This window comes from Schistocerca americana, chromosome 1, assembly GCF_021461395.2.
Source record: "Schistocerca americana isolate TAMUIC-IGC-003095 chromosome 1, iqSchAmer2.1, whole genome shotgun sequence".
NCBI classification, from domain to species: Eukaryota; Metazoa; Arthropoda; class Insecta; order Orthoptera; family Acrididae; genus Schistocerca; species Schistocerca americana.
The window spans coordinates 322,215,606-322,239,129 of NC_060119.1; the positions used below are offsets into that span (position 1 = coordinate 322,215,606).

General features: G+C 39.8%; 1 protein-coding gene across 4 annotated transcripts in view; it reads right to left on the reverse strand.

Annotated features, from left to right (window-relative positions):
- LOC124622314 (juvenile hormone epoxide hydrolase 1-like) overlaps positions 1-16,822 on the reverse strand; it is a 56,101-nt gene extending 39,279 nt beyond the window's left edge. Inside the window, exons 1-2 of one of the 4 annotated variants that reach the window (XM_047147995.1) lie at positions 16,725-16,822; positions 15,709-15,895 (exon numbers count right to left, since the gene is read on the reverse strand). In XM_047147995.1, the coding sequence (XP_047003951.1) occupies positions 15,709-15,895; positions 16,725-16,819 (282 nt within the window). In that variant the 5' untranslated portion in view covers positions 16,820-16,822. Of the gene's footprint in view, positions 1-15,708; positions 15,929-16,579 lie in introns of all 4 variants that reach the window. The other 3 variants (XM_047148015.1, XM_047148001.1, XM_047148008.1) reach the window with 3 other exon arrangements.
- Between the last annotated feature and the right edge of the window lie 6,702 nt (positions 16,823-23,524).

Genomic DNA, 23,524 nt, shown 5'->3' on the forward strand with positions numbered 1-23,524 from the left:
TCTTTCTTGACAATAGTGCACCACATGTCCCAGTCGTCCGCAGTGGAAACATACTGGTTGGTTATCCTGGTTCCTCTTGGTGTCCAAACAGGTTCCTCATGCGGCATTGTAGGAACGTCACTTCGCCTGGGTCTTGACTTTTTCACCGTTTTAAAGGGAAATGAAGGACGAGAGATTGGGTTCAATGTCTGTTCCACTTCCTCCCTTATGACCTCTTGAAGCATCTCTGTTTTTTGCTCGCTGTGCAATCCAAGTGCCTTCTAAACTTCCTCTCTCACTATCTGACGGAGAACACTTGTGAAATCCGTTCCTTCCTCCATCACGGACATCTATACGACATTTGGAAGCCATTCAAACTTCTTGCGTGTAATTCTTTTTTGATGCATTGTCTCGATATACTGGCATCTTTTTATGAAGTCGTCTGCTGTTGAAACCTGCTTCAGGACATGTATCACGTTTGATACATGTCCTCAGCAACACCCTTCATGACATGTGCAACCTTACCTACCTCCTTCATTCTAGGAGCCACTATTTTACACAGCTACAAGATGTCTTGAATGTAGGATGCTGTAGTTTCTCCTAGACACTGTGCCCTGCACTTTAATTTATCTTCAACCTTGTACTTCTGTCGTCGTGTGTCACTGAAATACTTGTGCAGTTCCACCTGGAATACTTCCCAGCTTGTGAACTTCTCCTCGTTGTTCTCATACCATTGCTTGGCAGTGCCCTCCCAGTAGAAAAATACATTAGCCAAACACACGGTGTCATCTCATTTGTTAAATTTGGCTATAGCCTCATACACCTTCAGCTACTTGTTTGAGTCTTGGCCATCGTCACCAGAGAACCCGGAAGGATGTCTCATGTGGTGGCACACAGTTGCTGTCATTGTAACGTCATCGTCTTCTTCTGTCTCCGATAGATTGCAATCTGCTGAATGTGGCTCGAACTCCAGTTTCTGCCCACGTAAACAGCGGCTGTTGTGGCCTGATGGGAGCCACTGTGTCGTCAATAATGTGATCTATGTGATCTATCACAAGTTTCAATACCCAGTGCCTCCACCAGAATAATGTCACGTAGAAGAAGGTGTAATTAGAGATGAATGGCAAACCATAACAACACTTAACGAAGGTTTATTCAGCGCTTGAACATACAAGAGCGTGGAGCAAACTGCCTCTGGCCAGAACACATACGGTAGATATACTTGTATAGTTATGGAACATTCCAGTACAATTATTCTTGATATTTGTGGATACTTCTAGAATGTCCTCGAACTGAATATAGAAATTAAAATACACCAAAGTGACGGTGCTACTCAGCTTCTTCTGCATACAGACACACATGCACGCATCCACGTACACGCACACACACGAGATTGTAACGTTATGGACAGATGCGAAGTTATGGCACTATTGGACATTTTATTTTTGGAAGATACAAAGAAAAGTCAACAAGTAAATGTACAATGAGTTGTAAAAGATTTCTATTTGTCTTGTCTTGCTTGGAGAGGTTTGATGACATTTCCACTGAAAACAAAAGGAAAAAACTTGACAAGTTAGCTGTTGTCAGAAAGCTTTCACATTCTTTTACAATCAGCCTAAAATGATCCTATAATCCTATTGAATATGTGGCGATCAATGAAATGTCAATTGGATGTAGGGGCCACTGCTCCTGGATCCAGTACATACTATGGTATTTTGGTCCGACAATTTTGAAAGCTGCTAGGCAGCACCCCTATGATCTGGAAGTGCTGCTGTCACCACCACAACACTAAGCATAGGCCACACCTGCCATGCCAGCCTACCTGCGCTCATGGTGGTCCTACAAAGCCAGCATCACCAGGGCTCACACTGCAGTCATGTTCTGATAGCGCTTGTGATCATTTAGTTATTCATCATTGCTTTGGTCCCTGATAATTGCTACATCTTAATACCTGATTTGGTTTTGCTCTCTGATTTTGTTATTTTGCCTTGTAGTTTGTGTTGTCAGTCGTCCCTGTTGTGTGTGTTTGCATTGTACCATGATTCCCCGTTGACACCGCCGGCTGGTGTACTCCAGTCTCGTTCGATTGCAGTTACTAGGACTGGCGATCAGGTAAAAGGTTAACGGTGCATTATGGATGCAAAACTTGTACAGGTCGTGGAACAACAACAGCAAAAGCTGCTCCTGCAGCAGCAATTGCAACAGCAGTTCCAGCAGCCAATGGACCTTTTGCATCAGGAAACTCAGCTTCTGTCAGAACGATTACAGGTACAAGGTTCACAACCCATCCCGACTGAGGTCACCTCTCAGATGGAGTCCTGCCCATCCGCATTTCCGTCGTTTAGCAATACCAAGGAGGATTGGGACATGTATTTGCAGTGGCTGAAACAGCACTTCACCACATTTCAGGTTTCTGATGATGCCCTCTAACATTCACTCTTCCTTTCTTGGGTTTCCCTGTAGGCATTTTTCTTACTTAAAAAGTTGGCTCCCCTCTCAAACCCGGCTGCATCACTTTCGAGGAAATGTGTTTGTTGCTGTCAAACTATCATTCACAATGATTAAACATGGTCACATTGTGCTCAGAGTTCCATCAGCACCACATGCCAGTCCTATCACTAATGGGTGACAGATTTGCAGTGTCTCAGTTGTCGTCGTGATTTCACATGAGCCAACACATCTTGCAAAACCTCATATACTGATTCTCTGATTCATGCTGCAGTGGTCCAATTGGTTCCCAATCCAGAAGTTTGCACATGGCTCTCACGCTAGACAACCCTTCCTTTTACAACATAATGAAAATTATGCATTCTTAAGATCGCACAGGCATCAAACAAACATTCTATGGCCCGCTCCCAGATTGTAATGGTTTGACCACCACCATGGCGATGGGAATTCTCTCAAGCCTTCTTCCTGATGCAGCATCGAGATTCATCACTTTTGTACATATCAATGACCTCTGAGCAGCCTATCCAGCTGCGTTGGCACAAACAGCGGGGTCTGCCTTCTTGTCCTAACTGTTTTGTGATGCACCAGTGTGCAGACTGCGCTGATTGCTGGGCGCACTGCACTCATTGTGAAAAGGATGGGCAACTCTGAACTGCCTGCCATCAGGCATGTGGTCAATCCAACCCCACTCCTAACTTGTGTCATGGGACGGTGCACGAACTTCAGGCCACTGTTCTCTAGGGGAATTCTTGCACCCCCAAGCTGTTTATTAATTTCATGACTGCTCGTTAGGCTGCTTGTTAGGATGTCTGTTTCCAAGTTGACATGGGAGCAACGGTCTCCCTGGTCCATCTCCCGACATACGCTTGTCTGAGTAACCCGACATTGCCCCGCCTCTCATAAGGTGGTTGCATGTGGTGACAGAGAGAGGTCACTTCTCCGCTACGGTAACATGTAAGATGGATACATGGCCATTAACACTGTATGTTGGCAACAGTCATTCCACTGGCAACATTTTTGTCATGGATGCTTTCTTGCTGTTTGGGTTCTCCATCAAGGACAAAGTTTTGGTTGTCTCGGACACAGTCCCCTTCCAGGAACATGATGACCTAGTGCCTCTTTCGTGTCTCAGGGTGTTTGAGCCTTGCTTCAGGTTCACCACCAATTTTGAGGCATATATCTCTTTGCATACAGATGCAGTGCCCCGTTTCTGTTGAACATGTCCTCTTCCGGTCTCCTTACAGATGATCATTAAGCTCTAACTCTATCACCTTCATGATGCTGGGGGTCATAGAACTGGTCAAAACTAGCGCTTGGACCACACCCATGGTCATCGTCCAGAAGGCAAAAGGCTCTGGCTGTGTGGAGATTTTAAGTCTATGATTAATGCCCAAGCTCTGATGGAAACCTACCCATACTAATCTCTGTTGGTCCATTATGGCCAGCGGACATTGGATGATACAAATTTTTCAATTCAATAAACTTTACCAACAGCCGTACACTTTAAAGATATTTTATTTTATTCTGAAAGCAACCAATTTCGGCAATTCATTTTGCCATCTTCAGGCCTCTGCATAGTAAAAGAATATACATGTAGTAATACAAGGGTGTACCAAATCAAGCTTACAGGATGTGACAGGTAATCATAATATCACTTAAGCTTAAACATGATGAAAGTATTGGAATTAAATCAAATGTAAGTGTACATCCAGCACAATAGACTAAAACTTGTATACATATTTATTAGTAGCATTAAACCAAATCTCTGTGTATATCCAGCACAATAGACTAAAACGCTGGTACTGAAAACAAAACAGAAGATCAGTAAAACCTAACAATAACTCTTCAGCTGTCATCCTATACCATTTGACAGGAGTTAAAATAGCAGTGTTAACAGGTATTACATCTAGACAGAGTGATCTCTATGAAAAGAAAGTGAACAAATGTTATTTAAAACTACATCACACATCTACACAATAAAATCGGTAGGTAACTAGACGGTAAAAGCACAATGACCATTCTACAAAAAGCTGTATCAAGTGACACTAATAACAAAAGCATGATACCTCAACCTAATCATAACATGAAACTTCCTGGCAGATTAAAACTGTGTGCCCGACCGAGACTCGAACTCGGGACCTTTGCCTTTCGCGGGCAAGTGCTCTACCAACTGAGCTACCGAAGCACGACTCACGCCCGGTACTCACAGCTTTACTTCTGCCAGTACCTCGTCTCCTACCTTCCAAACTTTACAGAAGCTCTCCTGCGGACCTTGCAGAACTAGCACTCCTGAAAGAAAGGATATTGCGGAGACATGGCTAAGCCACAGCCTGGGGGATGTTTCCAGAATGAGATTTTCACTCTGCAGCGGAGTGTGCGGTGATATGAAACTTCCTGGCAGATTAAAACTGTGTGCCCGACCGAGACTCGAACTCGGGACCTTTGCCTTTCGCGGGCAAGTGCTCTACCAACTGAGCTACCGAAGCACGACTCATGCCCGGTACTCACAGCTTTACTTCTGCCAGTACCTTGTCTCCTACCTTCCAAACTTTACAGAAGCTCTCCTGTGGACCTTGCAGAACTAGCACTCCTGAAAGAAAGGATATTGCGGGGACATGGCTTAGCCACAGCCTGGGGGATGTTTCCAGAATGAGATTTTCACTCTGCAGCGGAGTGTGCGCTGATATGAAACTTCCTGGCAGATTAAAACTGTGTGCCCGACCGAGCTTTGGTAGCTCAGTTGGTAGAGCACTTGCCCGCGTAAGGCAAAGGTCCCGAGTTCGAGTCTCGGTCGGGCACACAGTTTTAATTTGTGACTCCTAAAATTAACCACATTATTGGTGTATAATTTCTGGTGTAATTTTAGAATACAAATTTTCTTATTGTGATTGTTAAAAATATTTCCTCTTTTGTTTTCCACTACCCACTCAGAAAACTGCAACAAACTGTCTAATTTGTTACAACTTAACAATTTGCTGAATCTCGGGTAATTCAAGTGCAGACTTTTACTAAGGTCATCATATTTAGAGTACAAATTTCTTATTTATAGTTTCATCCCCAGTTCTTCAGTCTTCGTCTTAATGGTACAGCTGACCCAGTCAGATTTCTTAATCTTGACTTGTGCAAACCTACGAGTGACACCCTTGGATACACATCTCTCTATAAAGTCAACGACAGTAGTTGTTACCATTAATTTAATTTTGTTGCTGATGAATTCACGAGCTTGTCCCAACACCTGGTAGGGCACATTCAATCTCTGTTGGTCCATTATGGCCAGGGAACATCGGCTAGTATGTATTTTTCAGTTCAACTTTGCCAACAGCCATACACTTTAAGATATTTTATTTTATTCTGAAAGCAACCAGTTTCTGCAATTGTTGGTAAAGTTTATTGAATTGATAAGTACTCCAAATCATGTCAAGAGGACCTCCTCTCAAAGCTTGTTTGAAGTGAATGTTTTTCTAAAATAGACATTGCTGATGCTTATTTATAGATTCCACTCAATAAGGAATCACAACACAGTGTTGTCATCAATATACCATTAGGCTTACACAAATTCAAATGTGTGCCTTTCGGGATCTCTTTTGCTTCAGTGATCTTCCAGAAATACCTGGTACAGCTAACCATGTACATCCCAGCTCGTACCAATTGCCCTGATGATTTAATTGTTACGGGTCCTATGCGCCAAGACTACCTGTTTAACCTACATACTGTCTTTACTACATTGCATGATGTGGGACCCAGGTGCCATCTGCACAAATGCCTTTTTTCCCTTCAGGATCAAGTGGACTACCTTGGCCACTTGCTCACCAAAGATGGGATTCAGCCCACTGACTGTAATGTTTCCACTGTTGACTCTCTCCCGTGTCCCCAAAACCTTCAAGATTTGCAGGCTTTTTTTGGGGATGGTGAATTATTGTTTCAAGTTCCTTCTGCAGATAGCACACATTATGTAGCCCCCAACCAGTTGTGGAAGCAATGCGTTCTGTTTCAGTGGTCAGCAGCCTGTGTGCAGGCCTTCACGCAGCTGAAGCGCATGTTACATTCTGCACACTGCCGTAGCCCCCTTCCCCATCATGCTCCATTGTTTTGGCTGTTGACACTTTTCCCTATGGCATTGGTGCAGTACTGGCACACCAAAATGATGATTGTATGGAGGAACCTATTGCCTATGCATCAAAAATGCTGACGCCTGCCCAATGCAATTACTCCTGGATCGAGAAAGAGGTGTTGGCAATTGTCTCTGCCATGAAGAAATTCCATGTGTATCTATTTGGGACCCAATTTACCCATGTTACAGACCACAGTAGCATTAGTACCACTCTTTGGGCCACACTCTTGGCATCCAGAGCAGATGGCCCAAAGTCTCCAGCATTGGGCTCTTTTCCTTAGCTCCTACAATTGTACCATGAAGTACAAACCTACTACTTAACATGCAAATGTGGATGCCCTCTTGTGTTTACCATCAGTCCCAGACCTGGCACTTGACCAACTGGAGATATCCTGTTTTCACATCAACTTGGAACGACAACACACCGCAGATGGGTTTCCCACTGCCGCTACTCACTTTGCGGTGGACATGTGCCACGACCCTATCTTGCGATGTGTCATGCACTGTGTCCTCCATGGGTGGCCTACTTATTTTTTGAAGTCCGCTGATCACAAGCTCCGGGCCTAGGCTCAGATCACAGTTGTGTTCTGACAGCACTTGTGATTGTTTATCTATTCATCATTGCTCTGGTCACCAATAAATGCTACATTTTGGTATCTGAATTGGTTTTGCTCTCTGGTTTCTGTATTTTGCCTTGTGGTCTGTGTTGTCAGTCGTCCCTGTTGTGTGTGTCTGTGTTGTACTGCCGATTCCCCATTGAAACTGTCGGCCTTTTGACCAGTGCGCTCTGGTCTCACACAGTTCTGGTTGCTACACATAACATCCAAACCCACCAAACATGGGATAAAAATATTTGCCACGTGTGGCGCAAAGAGTTTTTACATCAGTAATATACTTTGTGGGAAAGCTAATGGATGGATCATTTCAAGTACCAAACAGCTCAGCGGAACTCATATGAAAAAGTGTGTCAGTCATATCAAAGGTATACACATAAAGGTGACCACTGATAATTGGTACATGAGCTGCCAATTAGTGGAACATGTTACAGACAAAAGCTGACGACCTAGACACTCTTTGCATGAACAAAAGGACAATCCTGCCTCAATTTTTGCCTCTAAAAAACCAACCTGTCAGAGTGTTTAAATTTGGCTTTCAAGGTAACAGTTCTCTTTTGTCATACTAAACAAAAAGAAATCACTCACTGATACTCCCATTCACAGTGAACAACATGGATGATATCGACCAGAAAACAGGGAAGCCAATCATTACTGATTACAATCGCTCGAGAGGAGAACTGGATTCAATACACAAAAGTGTATCAGGATATTCTGTTTCCAGAATTACAAGGAGATGCCTTATGGTGTTGTTTTATACTATTCTAAATATAGTTGGGATAAATTGCCAAATTTTACATTCACTTTCCAAACCAGAAACATTTGAGCTGATGAATGAACACTTGAAAAATAGATCATATTACTGCTGACCAATATTTCGGAATTTCTAAGAAGAAAATTCCCTTCAGAAGAAGACATTGACATAGCAGGGCCATCAGAGAAGAGGTAGAAAGTGCACTGCCATGTGCGCGGAAGGGAAAAAGACAACTCCACAACAAAAGCTTGTGTGAAGCAACAAGTTTACCTGTCAACCATATCTGATTAGAGAGCATACGTGGATTACATACCAACAGGAGGAGATTGACTGCACAATATATTTCTAAAGAGTTAACATCAAATAATTAAAATTAATTTATAGTCATTTTTATACTAGTTATAAGTTAAATATCAGTCATATATGAATTAAATAATGTATTTCTTACTGTTGTATCACGAGTTCGTTCATTCAGGTGCTATTTAAAGCTTTTGAAACAAATATATAATAATATTACTCCAAAATATAACTATTTAACTGATTCCTACAGAAATTACAATGTAATTATAGGTGGAGTACTGAATATTCCATGCACCTAAACATGCTTTTTTTAAAACTCGGCACACCTGCTTGAATATTAAACTTATATAATTTTTCACACTTCTAATTGTTATGTTCTTTGGTTTGGTTCTCAGACATCATATTCCACTGAACAGTTTAACCAATAATGGAGATAGGCAGTCTCCTTGTCTAACACCTATTTTATGCAGAATAGTTCAGAAATTTCTCTTCTAAACTCCACCTTTGATGTGGTGTTGGTTGGAATAAGTTCCATTCGTTTAATTAGTTTTGGATGGTGTCCAAAATCCTTAAATTTTTTAATACAGGAGGTCTACGGAGACAGTCGTATGCCTTCTTAAAGTCTACAAATGTTTACTTGCTACAGTAATCACTAGTGTGACTATATACTGACAACAATGTACATGTCGAATGGAGAAAGTCTAACTCATCTAGTAAAATGGAAGCAGTATCTGGCATTTCCTGAACAAGTGTTATAGGGCCTCTGCAGTTACTAATCTGTATAGATGATTTATGAAACAATGTGAGCAGCCTTGCTAGACTGTTTGCAGATGAGGTTGAATATTTAAACAAGGTATCTGTATGGTGTGAAAAGTATCAACTGACTCTAAATAATGCAAAGTAGAGGTCATGCACATGAGTACTAAAAGGAATCCATTAAATTTCAGTTACATGATAAATCACACAAATCTAAAGGTGTCAATTCAACTAAATACCTATGGATTACAATTATAAACAACTTAAATTGGGATGGTCACACAGATAGTATTGTGGGGGAGGTAAACCAAAAATTGCATTTTATTGGCAGAACACTTAACAGATGCAATAGATCCATTAAAGAGACTCATAAACTATGCTTGTCCATTCTCTTCTGCAGTACTGCTGCATGCTACGGGATCTGTTCCTGGCAGGATTGATGGAGACAAAAAATGTTCAAAGAAGGGAAGCTCATTTTCTGTTACTGCAAATAATGGAGTAAGGAGGAGGAGATTAGTGTTTAACGTACCGTCAACAACGAGGTCATTAGAGACGGAGCGCAAGCTCGGGTGAGGGAAGGATGTGGAAGGAAATCGGCCATGCCCTTTCAAAGGAACCATCCCGGCATTTGCCTGAAGCAATTTAGGGAAATCACGGAAAACCTAAATCAGGATGGCCGGAGGCGGGATTGAACCAATAATAATGGAGTAAGTATCAAGGTTATTACAGGTGAGTTGGGATGGTAATTATTAAAACCAAGGCATTTTTCAGTGCAGTAAGGTCTTTTCACCAAATTTCAACCACAACTTTCTTCTGTAAATATTTTATTTCTACATAGGGTGAAACATTGTAATAAGAGATATCAGAGCTCACATGTAAAGATTTAATTGTTTGTTTGTCCCTATCGCTTGTGTTTGTGTGTGTGTAATTTTGCTCTCATTCGATAAAGGATTACTCCAAACGCTAGCAAGTTTTCCTCCTCTTTCTTGTGTGCCTGTTGACAACTCAATAATTCTGCTTTCCAGTAAGTGATTCCCTTTAATCCAAATGTGTTCTACCACAAATTCCCTGCAACATTTAGAGGAGTCAAGTAGGTGTAACTGATTTAAGTGCCCGAGCGCGAAATACAGTAGAGCGAAGTAAGAGGTTTTTGAACAGCTGTTTGACAGTGATGGCATGATTTGTTCATTGTGTCAAATCTAACATTTAACTGGTGCCAGAGATTTCTTTGCTTTGAACATTTTTATGCTGCAGTCCACAAACAGTGTTGGTTGGTTGGTTGGGTGGCTGGTACAAGAGGACAAAATAGTGAGGTCATTGGTCCCACTGGATTAGGGAAGGATTGGTAAGAAAATTGGCCATGCCCTTTGAAAGGAAACATCCCTGCATTTTCCTGAAGATATTTGGGGAAATCACAGAAAACCTAAATTAGGGTGGCTGAACGTGGATTTTAACCATCTCACAAACAGTGTAAATGAATAAAAACAAACCAGTATGTCATTACAGTAGTAGTGTACCACTTTCTAATTATTAACATTGCTGTTGTGTGTTACTTTCTTTGGATTTTACAGATAGCACTGTTAAAATAAAGAACACTTGCAGGAGATGCCCTATTCTTCAACATTAAATTGTAAGTATGAAACAATTAACTTCATTTCATAATAATTCTACAACTGCTTAGGTTTATTCATTTTTATTTTGAGGCGTGTATACAGTAATATGACAGAAGTCACAGGACAGCGACACACACATATACAAATGGTGGTAGTATCACATGCACAAGGTATAAAAGGGTAACACATTGGTGTAGCTCTCCTTGTACTCAGCTGACTCAAGTGAAAAGCTTTCCGATGTGACTACGGAAGCACAACAAGAATTAAATGTGGAATGAGACATTTGTTTTTGAGAATCGTTAGGGAATTCAATATTGCGAGAGAAGGCTGATAGCCTTAACTTAGCAACTGGGAGCAGCAGCACTTGTGAAGAGTTGATGATGATAACAATAAGCAACACTGTATTAAATAATCAAAGAAATCAATTTGGGATGGCCAACAAATGTATCCATTAGAAGAGTGTAATGAAATTTGGCATTAATCAGTTATGGCAGCAGACAACTAACGTGAGTGCCTACGCTAACCGCATGACATCACCTTCAGCACCTCTACCAGGCTTGTGACCAGAAGTGTTGCAGGTGCAGTATTTTGTGCACGAACTGATCTCCTGATTAAGTCCCATAAATGTTTGTTGAGATTCATGTTGGGTGATCTGGGTGGCTAAATCATTTGAGCAAATGATTTGGCCAGCCAGATCACCCGACATGAATCTCAACGAACATTTATGGGACATAATCAAGAAGTCAGTTCGTGCAAAAAATCCTGCACCTGCAACACTTCTGCAGTTACAGACGGATATACAGGGAGTATGGCTAAATATTTCTGCTGGAAACTTCCAACTTGGTGAGTTCATGCCACATTGAGTTGCTGCACTACACTGGACAAAAGGAGGTCCGATGCGATATTAGGAGGTATCCCATGACTTTTGTCACCTCAGTATATAGAGGCAGAATATCAAAATGAAAATACTGTTAAAATAATATTGAACATATATGTGGGTGAGCTTGACATATTACATACTCATATTAGTTACTGTTTGTCACATAGAAGTGTTCTGGAACAAGATTTCAAGATACGTTGAGCAGATGTGGTCCACACCCTCTTCCCTCACCATCAACATGCTATGAAACGGCATTAGGCAGCTGCAGTGGACTGGAAGAGTTGCAATTGTCTCTGACAAGTAGAAAGGCCACCAGAGTACATTAGTGTTGTTTGGGCTTAGAGTTATTAACAGGTCTGGTAGGCTACATGTGAGGCATAACACTGTCAGATATTGAGTGGTCACAGAAGGACAAAGAAATAATGTGTATTTGTGCAAGAGTTTTATCTGCACCTAACAGTGTTTGAAATGGGCCTCATCATGAATCTCCACTCAGTCACCTAGTTGAATCATGCAATATATAGATTTTTGCGGCATTCAGATGTGGTGCAGTGGATGTTTAACTGCTTGGGAGCATGAGGGCAGGTATACTCTTTGCCACAGTTCTAGTCAACCATGTCTGACCACCACAAGCGAGGATCTCCATATTCTGCACCAGACACATTTCAACCCTTCACATCTGCCCCCAAGAACAAATAACTGACTCATTGCAGCACTCTGTACTATCCCACACCATTAGGCAGCAACTAGCAGCAGCTGGACTAGGTAATTACTGTCCCATGTTTAGGTTGCCGTTAACATAAAGAACTGTGTTTGGAGTGGTGCTGTGACCAAGAAACATGGACTGCTGATGAATGTGGCTGCACTGTGTTGAGTGGTGCACTACCCCAAATGACCATAGTTGGCGAGTGTGGCAGGGACCTGGGCAGTGTTCCCATTCTTCCAACTATTTGGATAGGCACACTGATGTTAAGCCTGGCATCATGGTGTGGAGAGCCATAGGTATGGCTTCAGGTCACAGCTGAGGGATGACTTGAGTGTAACCTGATGGGACACTGGTACATCACGGACATCCTGCCTCCTTATGTTGCTTGTCCACACAGAGCATGTGTCTCTAGCAGCTGTCTATGTGTTGTTGGGGTACTCCCATTGCCATTAAGATCCCCAGATCTGTCTGTGATAGAAAGTGTGGGACCAGCTTTGACACCAACATTCTGGATATCAATGACACATTTGAAAAGTTGTGGTCAGCTCTCATACTGCTAAGTTCTTTGTAAATTTGACTATATTGTTCTTCACTTTTTTTGTCAAGCAGTGTAGCTGACTAAGTCAAATAAGAGGAATACATAAAACATTGTATTGTTAACATCAAGTAATACATGCAATTTTCAAATAGGAGGAGGACGAGATTAGTGTTTAATGTCCCGTCGACAACAGATCATAAGAGAAAGAGCACAAGCTTGGACTAGGGAAGGATGGGGAAGTAAATCAGCCATGCTCTTTCAAAGGAACCACCATGGTATTTGCCTGAAGCAATTTAGGGAATTCAAAGAAAATCTAAATCATGATGGCTGGACATGGGTTTGAATTGCCATCCTCCTGAACGACAGTCCAGTGTGCTAACCACTGCGCTACCTCGTTCGGTGTAAATGTCAGATTTTGAAGATAGATTTTTCCCTGGAAAGATGATTCCACTAATTACTATTCTAGTTCTTCTGTATGATAATGTTATTAGTTTGCTAATTTCATAAAAAAGAATAATGTTGATAAAAATTGCCACTGTAATTGTGTTAAATGCCAAGCAAATGTTAATACAAGTCTTGTAGGGAGATAATTTCGGTTATAAAATTGTAATTATATTGTAAGTTTTAACAAAGTAATAAAGAATAACCTCACTGTTAAATGGTTGTATAAATGACCACATGCTCGGTTAGGAGACTTAGAAGTAGTTGGTATGGAATTAAGTATAGTTGTTAATGAAAGGTTAGGTAATGGAGAAGACGAGAATCTACAAATAAATCACAAAAGATGAAAAAGAATATTGGTTGCGGGAAAGTTTTCTGAAATGTCATAAGAATCACTGCCGAACCCTTACCAAGTTTTACTCTTGTAATGTAAAATTGGCCAGAAGTTGGAAACAGTGTTTAACAAGACTCATCCGACTAAATGATTTTCTTCCATTGCTTAATAGACCAAGTTTTAATGACTTTGGCACCAAGCTTTCTGGGTACGGGCATTTGCAACACCAATGAGTAGTTTTGGAATTCTAGCTTGCCCTGCAGAGACATTCCTGTAGCTACCTTCATGTTGCTTTGGTGCTGACAGGATTCACAAGTGCAACATTCAGTTCTGCAGTGACTTCTGCAGCTGTCATCCTTTTATTCTTCCATCATAATCCTCTTAAATGACCATTTGCCATGATCACTCAACGCACTTTTGTCTGCATTGTGATTTGTGGAAGATGTTTCTCCACTTTTCCTGTATAAAAGATCGATCTAAGGTGCCTCTTGAAACACCAAGCCCTTCAGCTATCTTGGTCACAGAAGCACTCACCATACAAGTAGCAACAAAATGCGCATGTTTGACTTAGCTCTGATATAATGCATTCACTGTCCTGACTACAACTGGGTGCTTGCAATGTATTCCGGATATTGCACAAGCACTGTTAATGGTCAAATACAACAGCACAACCTGCAGGATTGGCTAGCATCTACATTTAATTTCAAGATTGCATTTTTCAAGGTGTTTCCAAATATTTGTCAACCATTGCAGTTGTTGTCCTAATGCTATCACAATATTACTCATAATGCAGACATACTTGGTAGCACCATGTTGTCTCTCTATCCGGTGAAGCACTCAAAGTCCACAGGAACACTTCATTTACAAACCAGCCAATTTGTGGTGTCCTGCAGATATATTTGGTGTCAAAATAGACACTGTGCAGCCTATACACTCATACTGGAAAATCATTTTTCTATAAAAATACTGACTTATCAAAACATATTAGATCCTGCCACTCAAGACCAATACTGTCCTTGACAGATAAAAGGGGACAGTAGACGTTCATTGTGAAGCTTCTCCTAGGAAGCTGCATGATTGCTTTCTAGTTTGGCCTCGTGAAGCAGTTGCCAAATCATACCCACTGACCCAAAAAACACAGTAGTATGTACAACTGCACCATTCTATTTCTGGTAATGCAAATTTACAAGCAGCTTTATTACTCTGTGTCGATATAGATCTACAAATGGAATGAGAATGTAAGAATACAATGCACAAGTTACCATACTGTGAGGGTAGGGTATGTAGCAGTTGTTTCAAATGTAATGTTTCCTGTAGTATTTTATTACAAATAAATTATATTGTTTATCATAATTATTACTATTAAACAGCATTAAAGACAACCATGAAGACTTCTCAGGTCATCAATTCTTCCAAAGTCATGAGTACCACAGTTCTCTTACATTGGTGGGCTAGTAGTAGAAAGTGTCACAATCGAATTTCTAGGCTACTGCCAGTTTTATCATCCTTAGCCAGAATGACCCTCAGTTTACGACATTTGTATTTGCCAACAATTTGGCTGCCATGGAGATTAATCTGAGCCAACTGCTATTGTGACAATAAACATGTCTGCACCCAAAATTATAAGTCCACAACGTACCAACAATGAAGGCTGTGGCAGTTTGAACAGGAAATTCTCTTCTGTTTAAACAGTTGATTGCTTTATGTGCATGTCAAGTTTTTATTCTTGTTTCTAACCTCTCTCAGCTGCTGGGATGGAATAAGGGTGGGTGAGAAGTGGTGGCAGCAATAGCAGTGGTAGCAACAGTGACGAGGGAGGGGTGCAGGGTTTGTTGGTTTCTTCATACAAGGATAATAACCATGACTGCAGGTGTTGGCAGTGATCAAATAAAATAGATTAAAACTGTGTATTGTACCAGAGTTTGAACCTGAACCACTATAGCTTTTATCAAAATTTTGACACTAACTCAGAATGACACATTCCTTATTTTTACCTAAAAAAATTCATGTAGGAAGATAATGGCTCCAGTGGTGAACATAAAACTTAACAACACTCCAAGCGTAACATTTTTTTGGTGGTTACACCTAGCTTAATAATAAATTAAGAAAAAAAAACAAATAGGATTCTACATGGAGTGTTTACTGGAAAAAAATCTGACGAATGAGATTTATTGAACACGAGATTTATATAACAAATTAACAAAAGGCACAGAAAATTAAAAATAATTTATTACCTCATCTGATATGTTTATCTTGAATGGTCTTATTGATCTGTCGACTGCCTGAGGCTGGCCTGGACCCCACCATTGAGGTTTAATTTCCGGAAGTGGTGGTACTTGTGATATGTATGTCCAAAATATAGCACTAAACAGCCCCAGTGTGCTTACAATGAAGAATCCGTATCTTCCTACGGCGCCCATTCTGAGGGAAAGTTAATTGTAGAGTTTATATTTTCTAAAAGACCAAAAAAGACCATTTATTATGTACACAATTGGTGCTGTCAAATGAAACAATGTAGGTAACATTACTACCCTATTCGCCAGTTTGAGTTTTTGTACAGTAATATGTATGCTTGAGACATTGGATTACGTTGACTTGTCCTGTTTACAAGCACATACATTGCACAAAATGTAATCAAATAGGACCAAGTAAAAGTCAATCAATCTGCACGGAGGAAAAATCTAAATGCGAAACTTCATGAGGTCACTAATAGTGACTTAGTTTCTTCGTTCTCTGGAGGTTAAATACGGTTTTTGAAACCTCCATGTTCAGGTGTCAAACCTTTCTGAATTACTGCCTAGGCACTACACTTAAGAAATTAATCTCTTAGGTCACAAAATACATATACCAACTGAACGGACACCACCATAAAATCATAGCGAAAACATCCGTAATAAAGTATTCCTTACAAAGGCAGATCTTGGAAATTTAGATGTGGGCTGCACTGATACCGGCATATCAGCAGAAATATTGCTTATCACAAAACAATAATTTTTCTTGCATTTTAACGCTTTGTGAGACAGATACAAACGCAGGCGCTCTTAACGGCAAGTGTTATTTCGATAGAAATTATGTTTTTACGTGCATCTTTTTGGAACCTCGTACCTTTAAAAGAACAAACTCTTTTTCACTGACAGTGACAGCTATGGTTTACTCTTGTTTCAGTGTCTAACTATGCTTCTTAACCAAGACATTACAACAGGTGACTCAGCATACGTCAAGTACTGGCAAAGGCAGAACCTAACTATACCTCCTTATCTCGAATGTTATTAAACACTTTTTGAAACTCAGTGACGTATCCGTGTCGCGCTGTTCTGTCGATATGTTACGTTTCATTCGAAACATCGATACAAGCACATTCAGTGTAGCTCTTTGCGCATCATCGATATAAATAATATTCATACATACACATATTTTTTCTATGTTACTATGTCCATTTCATTTTTATTAAAAAACTGGGCATTTGAAAAAGTTTAGGAAAACTGGGACAATTAAGGAAAAAAAAAACAGTGCAAAAAGTGTACTGAACTAATTTAATAGGCCTAGAAGCTTACCGCTGTGTCAATGCCCTCAGATGTTCCCAAATGACTTTTCACAATTGTTCTGCTGCACTATTACTGTACATTTCACTCTTATGTATTTTATCACGAAGTGTATTTTCGAACTAGTAGCATGCTGCAGGTGAAAAATAGGTCAGCAACTTGTCTTATAATTAAAGTAAGTGGTTGTAACTCCGTCATAAGTTGCATTGAGAAGTATCTATTTTTTATTTCTTGATGGTGATTGGCACTGGACACCTGAGTCCATTTTCAAACCATCTGTGCTGTAAGTGTGACAAATACAGGCGATAGCCCGTGTACAGAAACTGACCCTGCAGTAATGAAAGCAGCTGCAGGTGTAGACAGGGCACAACAAACTTCCAGCAGCAAATTGAAAAGTAAGAATGTAGGGAAATCAGTAAAGAGAAAGGAAATGTTGTTAGGTAGTTCCCCTGGAAGAGGTACTAGCCAACTTTTGCAGGATGAACTAGGATCAGAACACCAGGTCACCAATTTTTTTAAACCTAGTGCTGGTCTAGGGCAGGTGACAGAGAATTTAGGATCACTTTGAAAATATTTCACTAAGGAAGTCACCGTGGTCATAGTGAGGGGCCAGGAAATAGTATTGACAGAGATCCTGGGTACAGCATAGAGTGTGACCTGGCAAAGATTGCATCAGCATCGAAGTGTACCAGTGTTGAGATTGTATCTGTTCTTGGGCGCCAAGACCGACCTCATTTAAACTCTTCTGTCAGGAGAGTTAATTTGGAGTTGGAACGGCTGCTTATGTTGGGTGCAGGGTCACACATTGGTGTGGTTCCTGTTGATTCTCTCAATAGGTGGGATTATAGTAGCGATAGCCTTCACCTCAACAGGAAAGGGAAGGGTAAACTGGCGTGAGAAAATAGCAGAAAAGTTAAAGGGGGGAGTCACTGTCATGAGTGATAAAATACCAGTGGTTACAGGGTTCAGAAAAGTCCCTTTTTTAGGGTAGGGAGGACAGAAAGAAACTAACTTTTAAAAGAGGTTAGGATTGAGACGAAACTTCAGTGTGAGAAAGAAACCAAAAAACATAATTCTAGCTTATTTCATCAGCATAAACAGCTGTTGGTTAAGAATTTTCAACAATCAGCAGAAATTTCAACTCTACCCAATTTTAACTCAGTCAGTGTGAAATGTCAACTATCTTTATTGCATCAAAATATTTGATGACCGAGAATAAAATTAATGAATAAATTATCTGCGTAGATGAATTAGAGTCCTCAAATCCAGCTTACGTAACCTGCCTCTCTGAACATCATGAGACAACTGGTATAGAACTTTTTAAGTGTTACAGGGTTTAGATTAACATCTCACTTTTGTAGAGTATCAATGGGGAAAGGAGGAGTTGTCACATTCAATAGGAACTGTCATAAATTTAAGAACATAGACATTCATAAATTTTGCCTAGAACAGCATATGGAAGTGTGTGCAACAGAAGTAGAATTTCACAAAAAATCCTTCATAATATTAAGTGTATATTAAGCACCTGCAGGTAACTTTAAGCTGTTCATAAACCACCTTGAAGCTGTACTGGCCCATTTAACAACCAAAAACAAAGAAATAGTGGTTGCTGGTGACTTCAATGTAGATTTCCTTAAAGACTCTGCCAATAAGAACTCCAACTTAATTACCATTGTAAAGTTCCCAGCTAGGGTACCCAATTGCTCACAAACAGCCATTGATAATATCTTTATAGAAAAGTCCAAGAAACAAAATTATAGTACAAAATCAATAGTCAAAGACCTTGTAGACCATGACACACAGTTCCAACTGTTAAATGTTAATACTGAACAGGATACAAAATCTGTTAAATTTGAACTCAAGAGGGCAATCAATAAGCCAAAAATTGATTATTTTAGGACACTCCTCAGAGACATTCACTGGAGTGATGTTTACAATGCTCATGGCATGAATGAAAAATATAACACTTTTGCTAATAAAGTGCTTACCTTACTTGAACACATTTTCCCCCCAAAACAAACCAAGGTTAGAGCAAAGTCTACAAAGAAGCCATGGATTATTCAAGGAATAGAGGTATCTGGTAAAACAAGAAGAAAACTGTATCTGTCAATCCAAAACAGTTCTGATGTTGATGCTATAGCACATTACAAGAAATACTGCAAATATTAAAGACTGTAATACAGATATCAAAGCAAATATATTACAAGGGAAATATAGTCATATCAGATAACAAAATAAAGACAATATGGGATGTAGTGAAGGAGGAGACTGGTAGAACCAGACATGAAGAGGGACAAATAGCATTAAGAGTAAATGATACATTGGTGACAGGTGTGTATAGTGTTGCAGAACTTTTTAACAAACATGTTATAACTCTTACTGAAAAGATGCTGCCATGGGATACTTCAGACCAGACATTTCAAGTAACTTCCATAATATGAATTTGACCCTCACTACCCAAGCAGAAGTAATGTCCATCATAAAATCTTTAAAATCAAAAAACATCTATTGGTTATGATGAAATATCAGCAAAGTTAATTGATAATGTGATTCTAAGCTAAGTAACATATTAAGCAATCTGTGTAACCAGTTGCTTATCAGTGGAATATTCCCTGAATGCTTGAAATACACTGTAGTTAAGCCACTATACAAGAAGGAAGGTAAAGAAATAGCATCATATTTCCATCTAATTTCACTTCTGACAGGGTTCTCAAAAATTTTATAAGAGGTAATTTACAATCAGATTTATAATCTTCTTATCACAAATAACATATTGTCAAAGTTGCAGTTCGGATTTCTAAAGGATTCTGATATTGAGAAAGCTATCTACGCTTACAGTGAAAATGTACTTAATTCATTAGACAAAGAATTGCAGACAACTGGTATATTATGTGATCTGTCAAAGGCATTTGACTATGTAAATCACAATATCCTTTTAAGTAAATTAGAATATTATGGTGTAACAGGAGATGCTGCAAAATGGTTCAAATTTTATATCTCTGGCAGGAAATAAAGGGTGTTATTAGGAAAGAAATATGTGTTAAGCCTTGAGACATCATCCAACTGGGAACTAATTGCACTTGGGGTCCCACAATGTTCCATCTTAGGGCCCTTAACTTTTTCTTGTGTATGTCAATGACCTTTCAACAGTAACATTACCAGATAACACGTTTGTTTTGTTTGCTGATGATACAAATATTGCAATAAATAGCAAATCAAGTGTAGTCTTAGAAAGATCAGCTAATAAAATATTTGTGGACATTAATCACTGGTTCCTAGCGAATTTGAACCCACTGTTAACCAAATAAAGCTTGCATGTCTGATCGAGACTTGACTAGGCATAAAGAGATGTAAGATATTGAAGCGATGACCAGTATCAGTTTACAAGGTCAAATGTCCGAACCTGGAAATAAATGACGATGTGTTTAGCACTGCATTGGGAACCCAGTGAAGCTTGTATTGCCCCTGAGAAGCAAACAAGAAAGTTATGTAATGAGGCGCAAAGCACAAGTGTGGAACACCAAGAAGTAAAGTTGTGGTGATGGATGGGGAGTAGAAACTGGTACCTATATAAATTGTTAACTAAGCACAATCAGATGTCAGATATTAAATATGTTCACCATTAGCGTAATATTGAAACCTGAAACGATGATACAAAACATTTTTGAAATTTTTGCTGGCAGGGATTCGAACCCAGCACTTTTCATTATTGTCGTATAGCTGCAAATAGACATGAAATATTTATTCTTTCTTCAGCAGTAGAGAGATGTGCACATTCTCAGCTAGAGGTAAACACAATGAATAGCTCTGTGATGCCTGGGACTCCAAAACCACGCATATCGTCGTAGTTGACCACACACGAAGAGGTGTCAACTATCAAATTCTCTTTCACTATTAGTTAGGATTGCGCTGTACATAGAGGCATCATGAGGAAACAACGAGAATCCTCTCGAAGATTTCAAATCCAGAGAAAAATTGGAATTGGAGCTCAAATCCTGGTCCAGCGCAAAAATTTCCAAAATCTCAAGGTCACGTAAAACAAGAAATGAAGGTTCTATGACAATACATGACGACTGGTTCATGAGCTAAAATAACATTACTAGTTTAAGAAAGATTAGTAGAGAAAGAGTTTCTGTAAGCAGTAACTTCCACATCTGTCAGCCAGAACTAACCTACCTCTACTCCAGGCAGTAGCGAATGGACATGTTTAATGTTGATTTGGAACCATGGCACAGTCCTGTGCCCTTTACTCGGCATTACTGGCTGTGAAGATGGTATGTTTCTGGCTGTTAAAAACTGTTTCCCCCAAACGGAATCGAACCCACACCGAAGACATTACAAGCTAGCCTCAGTCCAACCAGCCACCCAATTTCACAAGTATTAGCACCATGTTTTTGTCATAATGGGGTACCCAGCATACACTACGAGAAGTGTTGACTTTCACCTGATCTGTTGTTGTGAATAACCTATTCGGGGTATAGTAGTCAATGTCATGCAATGCTAACAAAAAGCCATGATATCATATCCATCCTTTTCCTTTCTTTTTTAAGCTGTGCTCTGTCTGTCTGCTAAGAGCATCAGTTTGACAGAAAGTCAGAGACAGTTTGGTTCATCTTCTAACCAACCAGTAACAGCAATATCTTTAGGAAACGTGTTTGTGAAAGAGTTCATGGGTGTCTGGCATAATAAGATCGATTTTAGCAACATTAGCCGGCGGCCGCTTGATTCAGACCAGCATCCACCCAAGTGATTGTGATGCATCAGCTATAGAGCCTGTGATCTCCAGCCACCTATTCTGCGCTCGAAATAGCAAGTATACATTTTCTGATGCTGCATATGATATAATACTAAGTTTCAGTATGCTATGTGGCGATTATTTATGGCATAATGCTATAAGCATATTTAGCTATGGTCTTATTTTGTTGGAGTATGTAGTACAGTTCGTGCCATAAAAACTTGATTATTTCCGAGTACTGACATTACGAGGAGTGTCATCGATGCATGAATGTAGTGTAAGACGGAATAAAGAGTAATATTTGTGACACTGTGTATTGTTGGTGTTTAATAAAAGCGTGAAAGCAGTGGAGGCAGTTCGAAACGCCTGTATCCTGTGTGGATTGGGTGCTATCGAGACAGTCAAGCAGTTTCGTTTCAGGTACGATGATTTTGAGATAAATTAATCAAAACATTCAGGAAGACGAACAGATATTGATGAAGGACATTCCTAAGATTTACAGTGACAGTGTATCGAATAATTGGCAGATGTGACAACCAATTAACCTTCTTGCGACACTTACCTTCAGTAGCCATATTGACATTAAAAGATTAGATTAGACGATTAGACGCAAAGCAGAATCTTGAAATGGGAAGGATGGGGAAGGAAGTCATCTGTGCCCCATCAAAGAATTGATTCTGGCATTTGCCGTAATAGAATTAAGGAGGTCACTGTAAACCTAAATCAGTGTAGCCTGATGCTGATTTGAATTACTATATAGTAGCTTCATCACAGGAAAGTAGTGGGTAAGCCATAACAAACATTATCTCAAACGATGGCCTATATATGTCCACAAAATATATTGTTATTGATTATTTCCTGTTGGTACAAAGATGTTTTGTGTTACGAACTGCTTCACAGGGATTTTTCCTTCGCAGTTGACACTTGTTGTCAACAAATGAGATGCCTTGTAGTCGGAGAGTAACAAATGCGATCTGGAAGTTAGCACCAAGGAACTTGGTTGGCAAACACGCCTACCATACGTCTTCTAATCTCCACCCTTTCTCGGCCTTATTGATCAACCGCCAAGAAAGCTAGTTTTTTCCGTTGCAATTTGACGTCATTCTGACCAGTGGTGTTATTTCCACAGCCGTTTGAAAAAAGGGAAAAGCTTGCAACGTATTATTTACTTACAAGCGTGTCACAGTTCGTTTTATATTAGGACAGAGAGAAAAGGAAGGAACGTCTTCAGAACAAAAAATAGATTACAGGTAAGGTGATATAAAAGAATATGGTCTCACAGGTTTTGAGAGAAATGATAGAGGACACTAAAAAAAGCAGAAATTAAACGAGAATTTATTGTTTCAATGTAACGCTCATGACATTAATAACACAAAGAAATGGTACACTTTAACACACAAATACAAATCAATACATAGGATTGCAAATATAGTAAAGAAACAGGGATTACACAATGCTTACAGAACAAGAAAGCACTCCAGTCACATTTACTAATAGCAGCAGATAAACCAGCTAAAAACCAAAGTGGAGTTATATACCAGTTAGAATGCCAAGAATGTGTGTCAGTATATCTGGGGATGACAGACAGGAATTTCGAAATTAGGTATAAAGAACATATGAGGGTCACTCCAAAAGAAATGCACACTATTTTTGTAAAAATACAATTTTCATTCTGCATGTGTGAGAGTTTTACAGTGTGTAGATATGTCCTTCCTGCTTGTTTTTAAACATAGTTCAACCTGTTCCCATGAGTGGCGCCGTCACATCATGTCT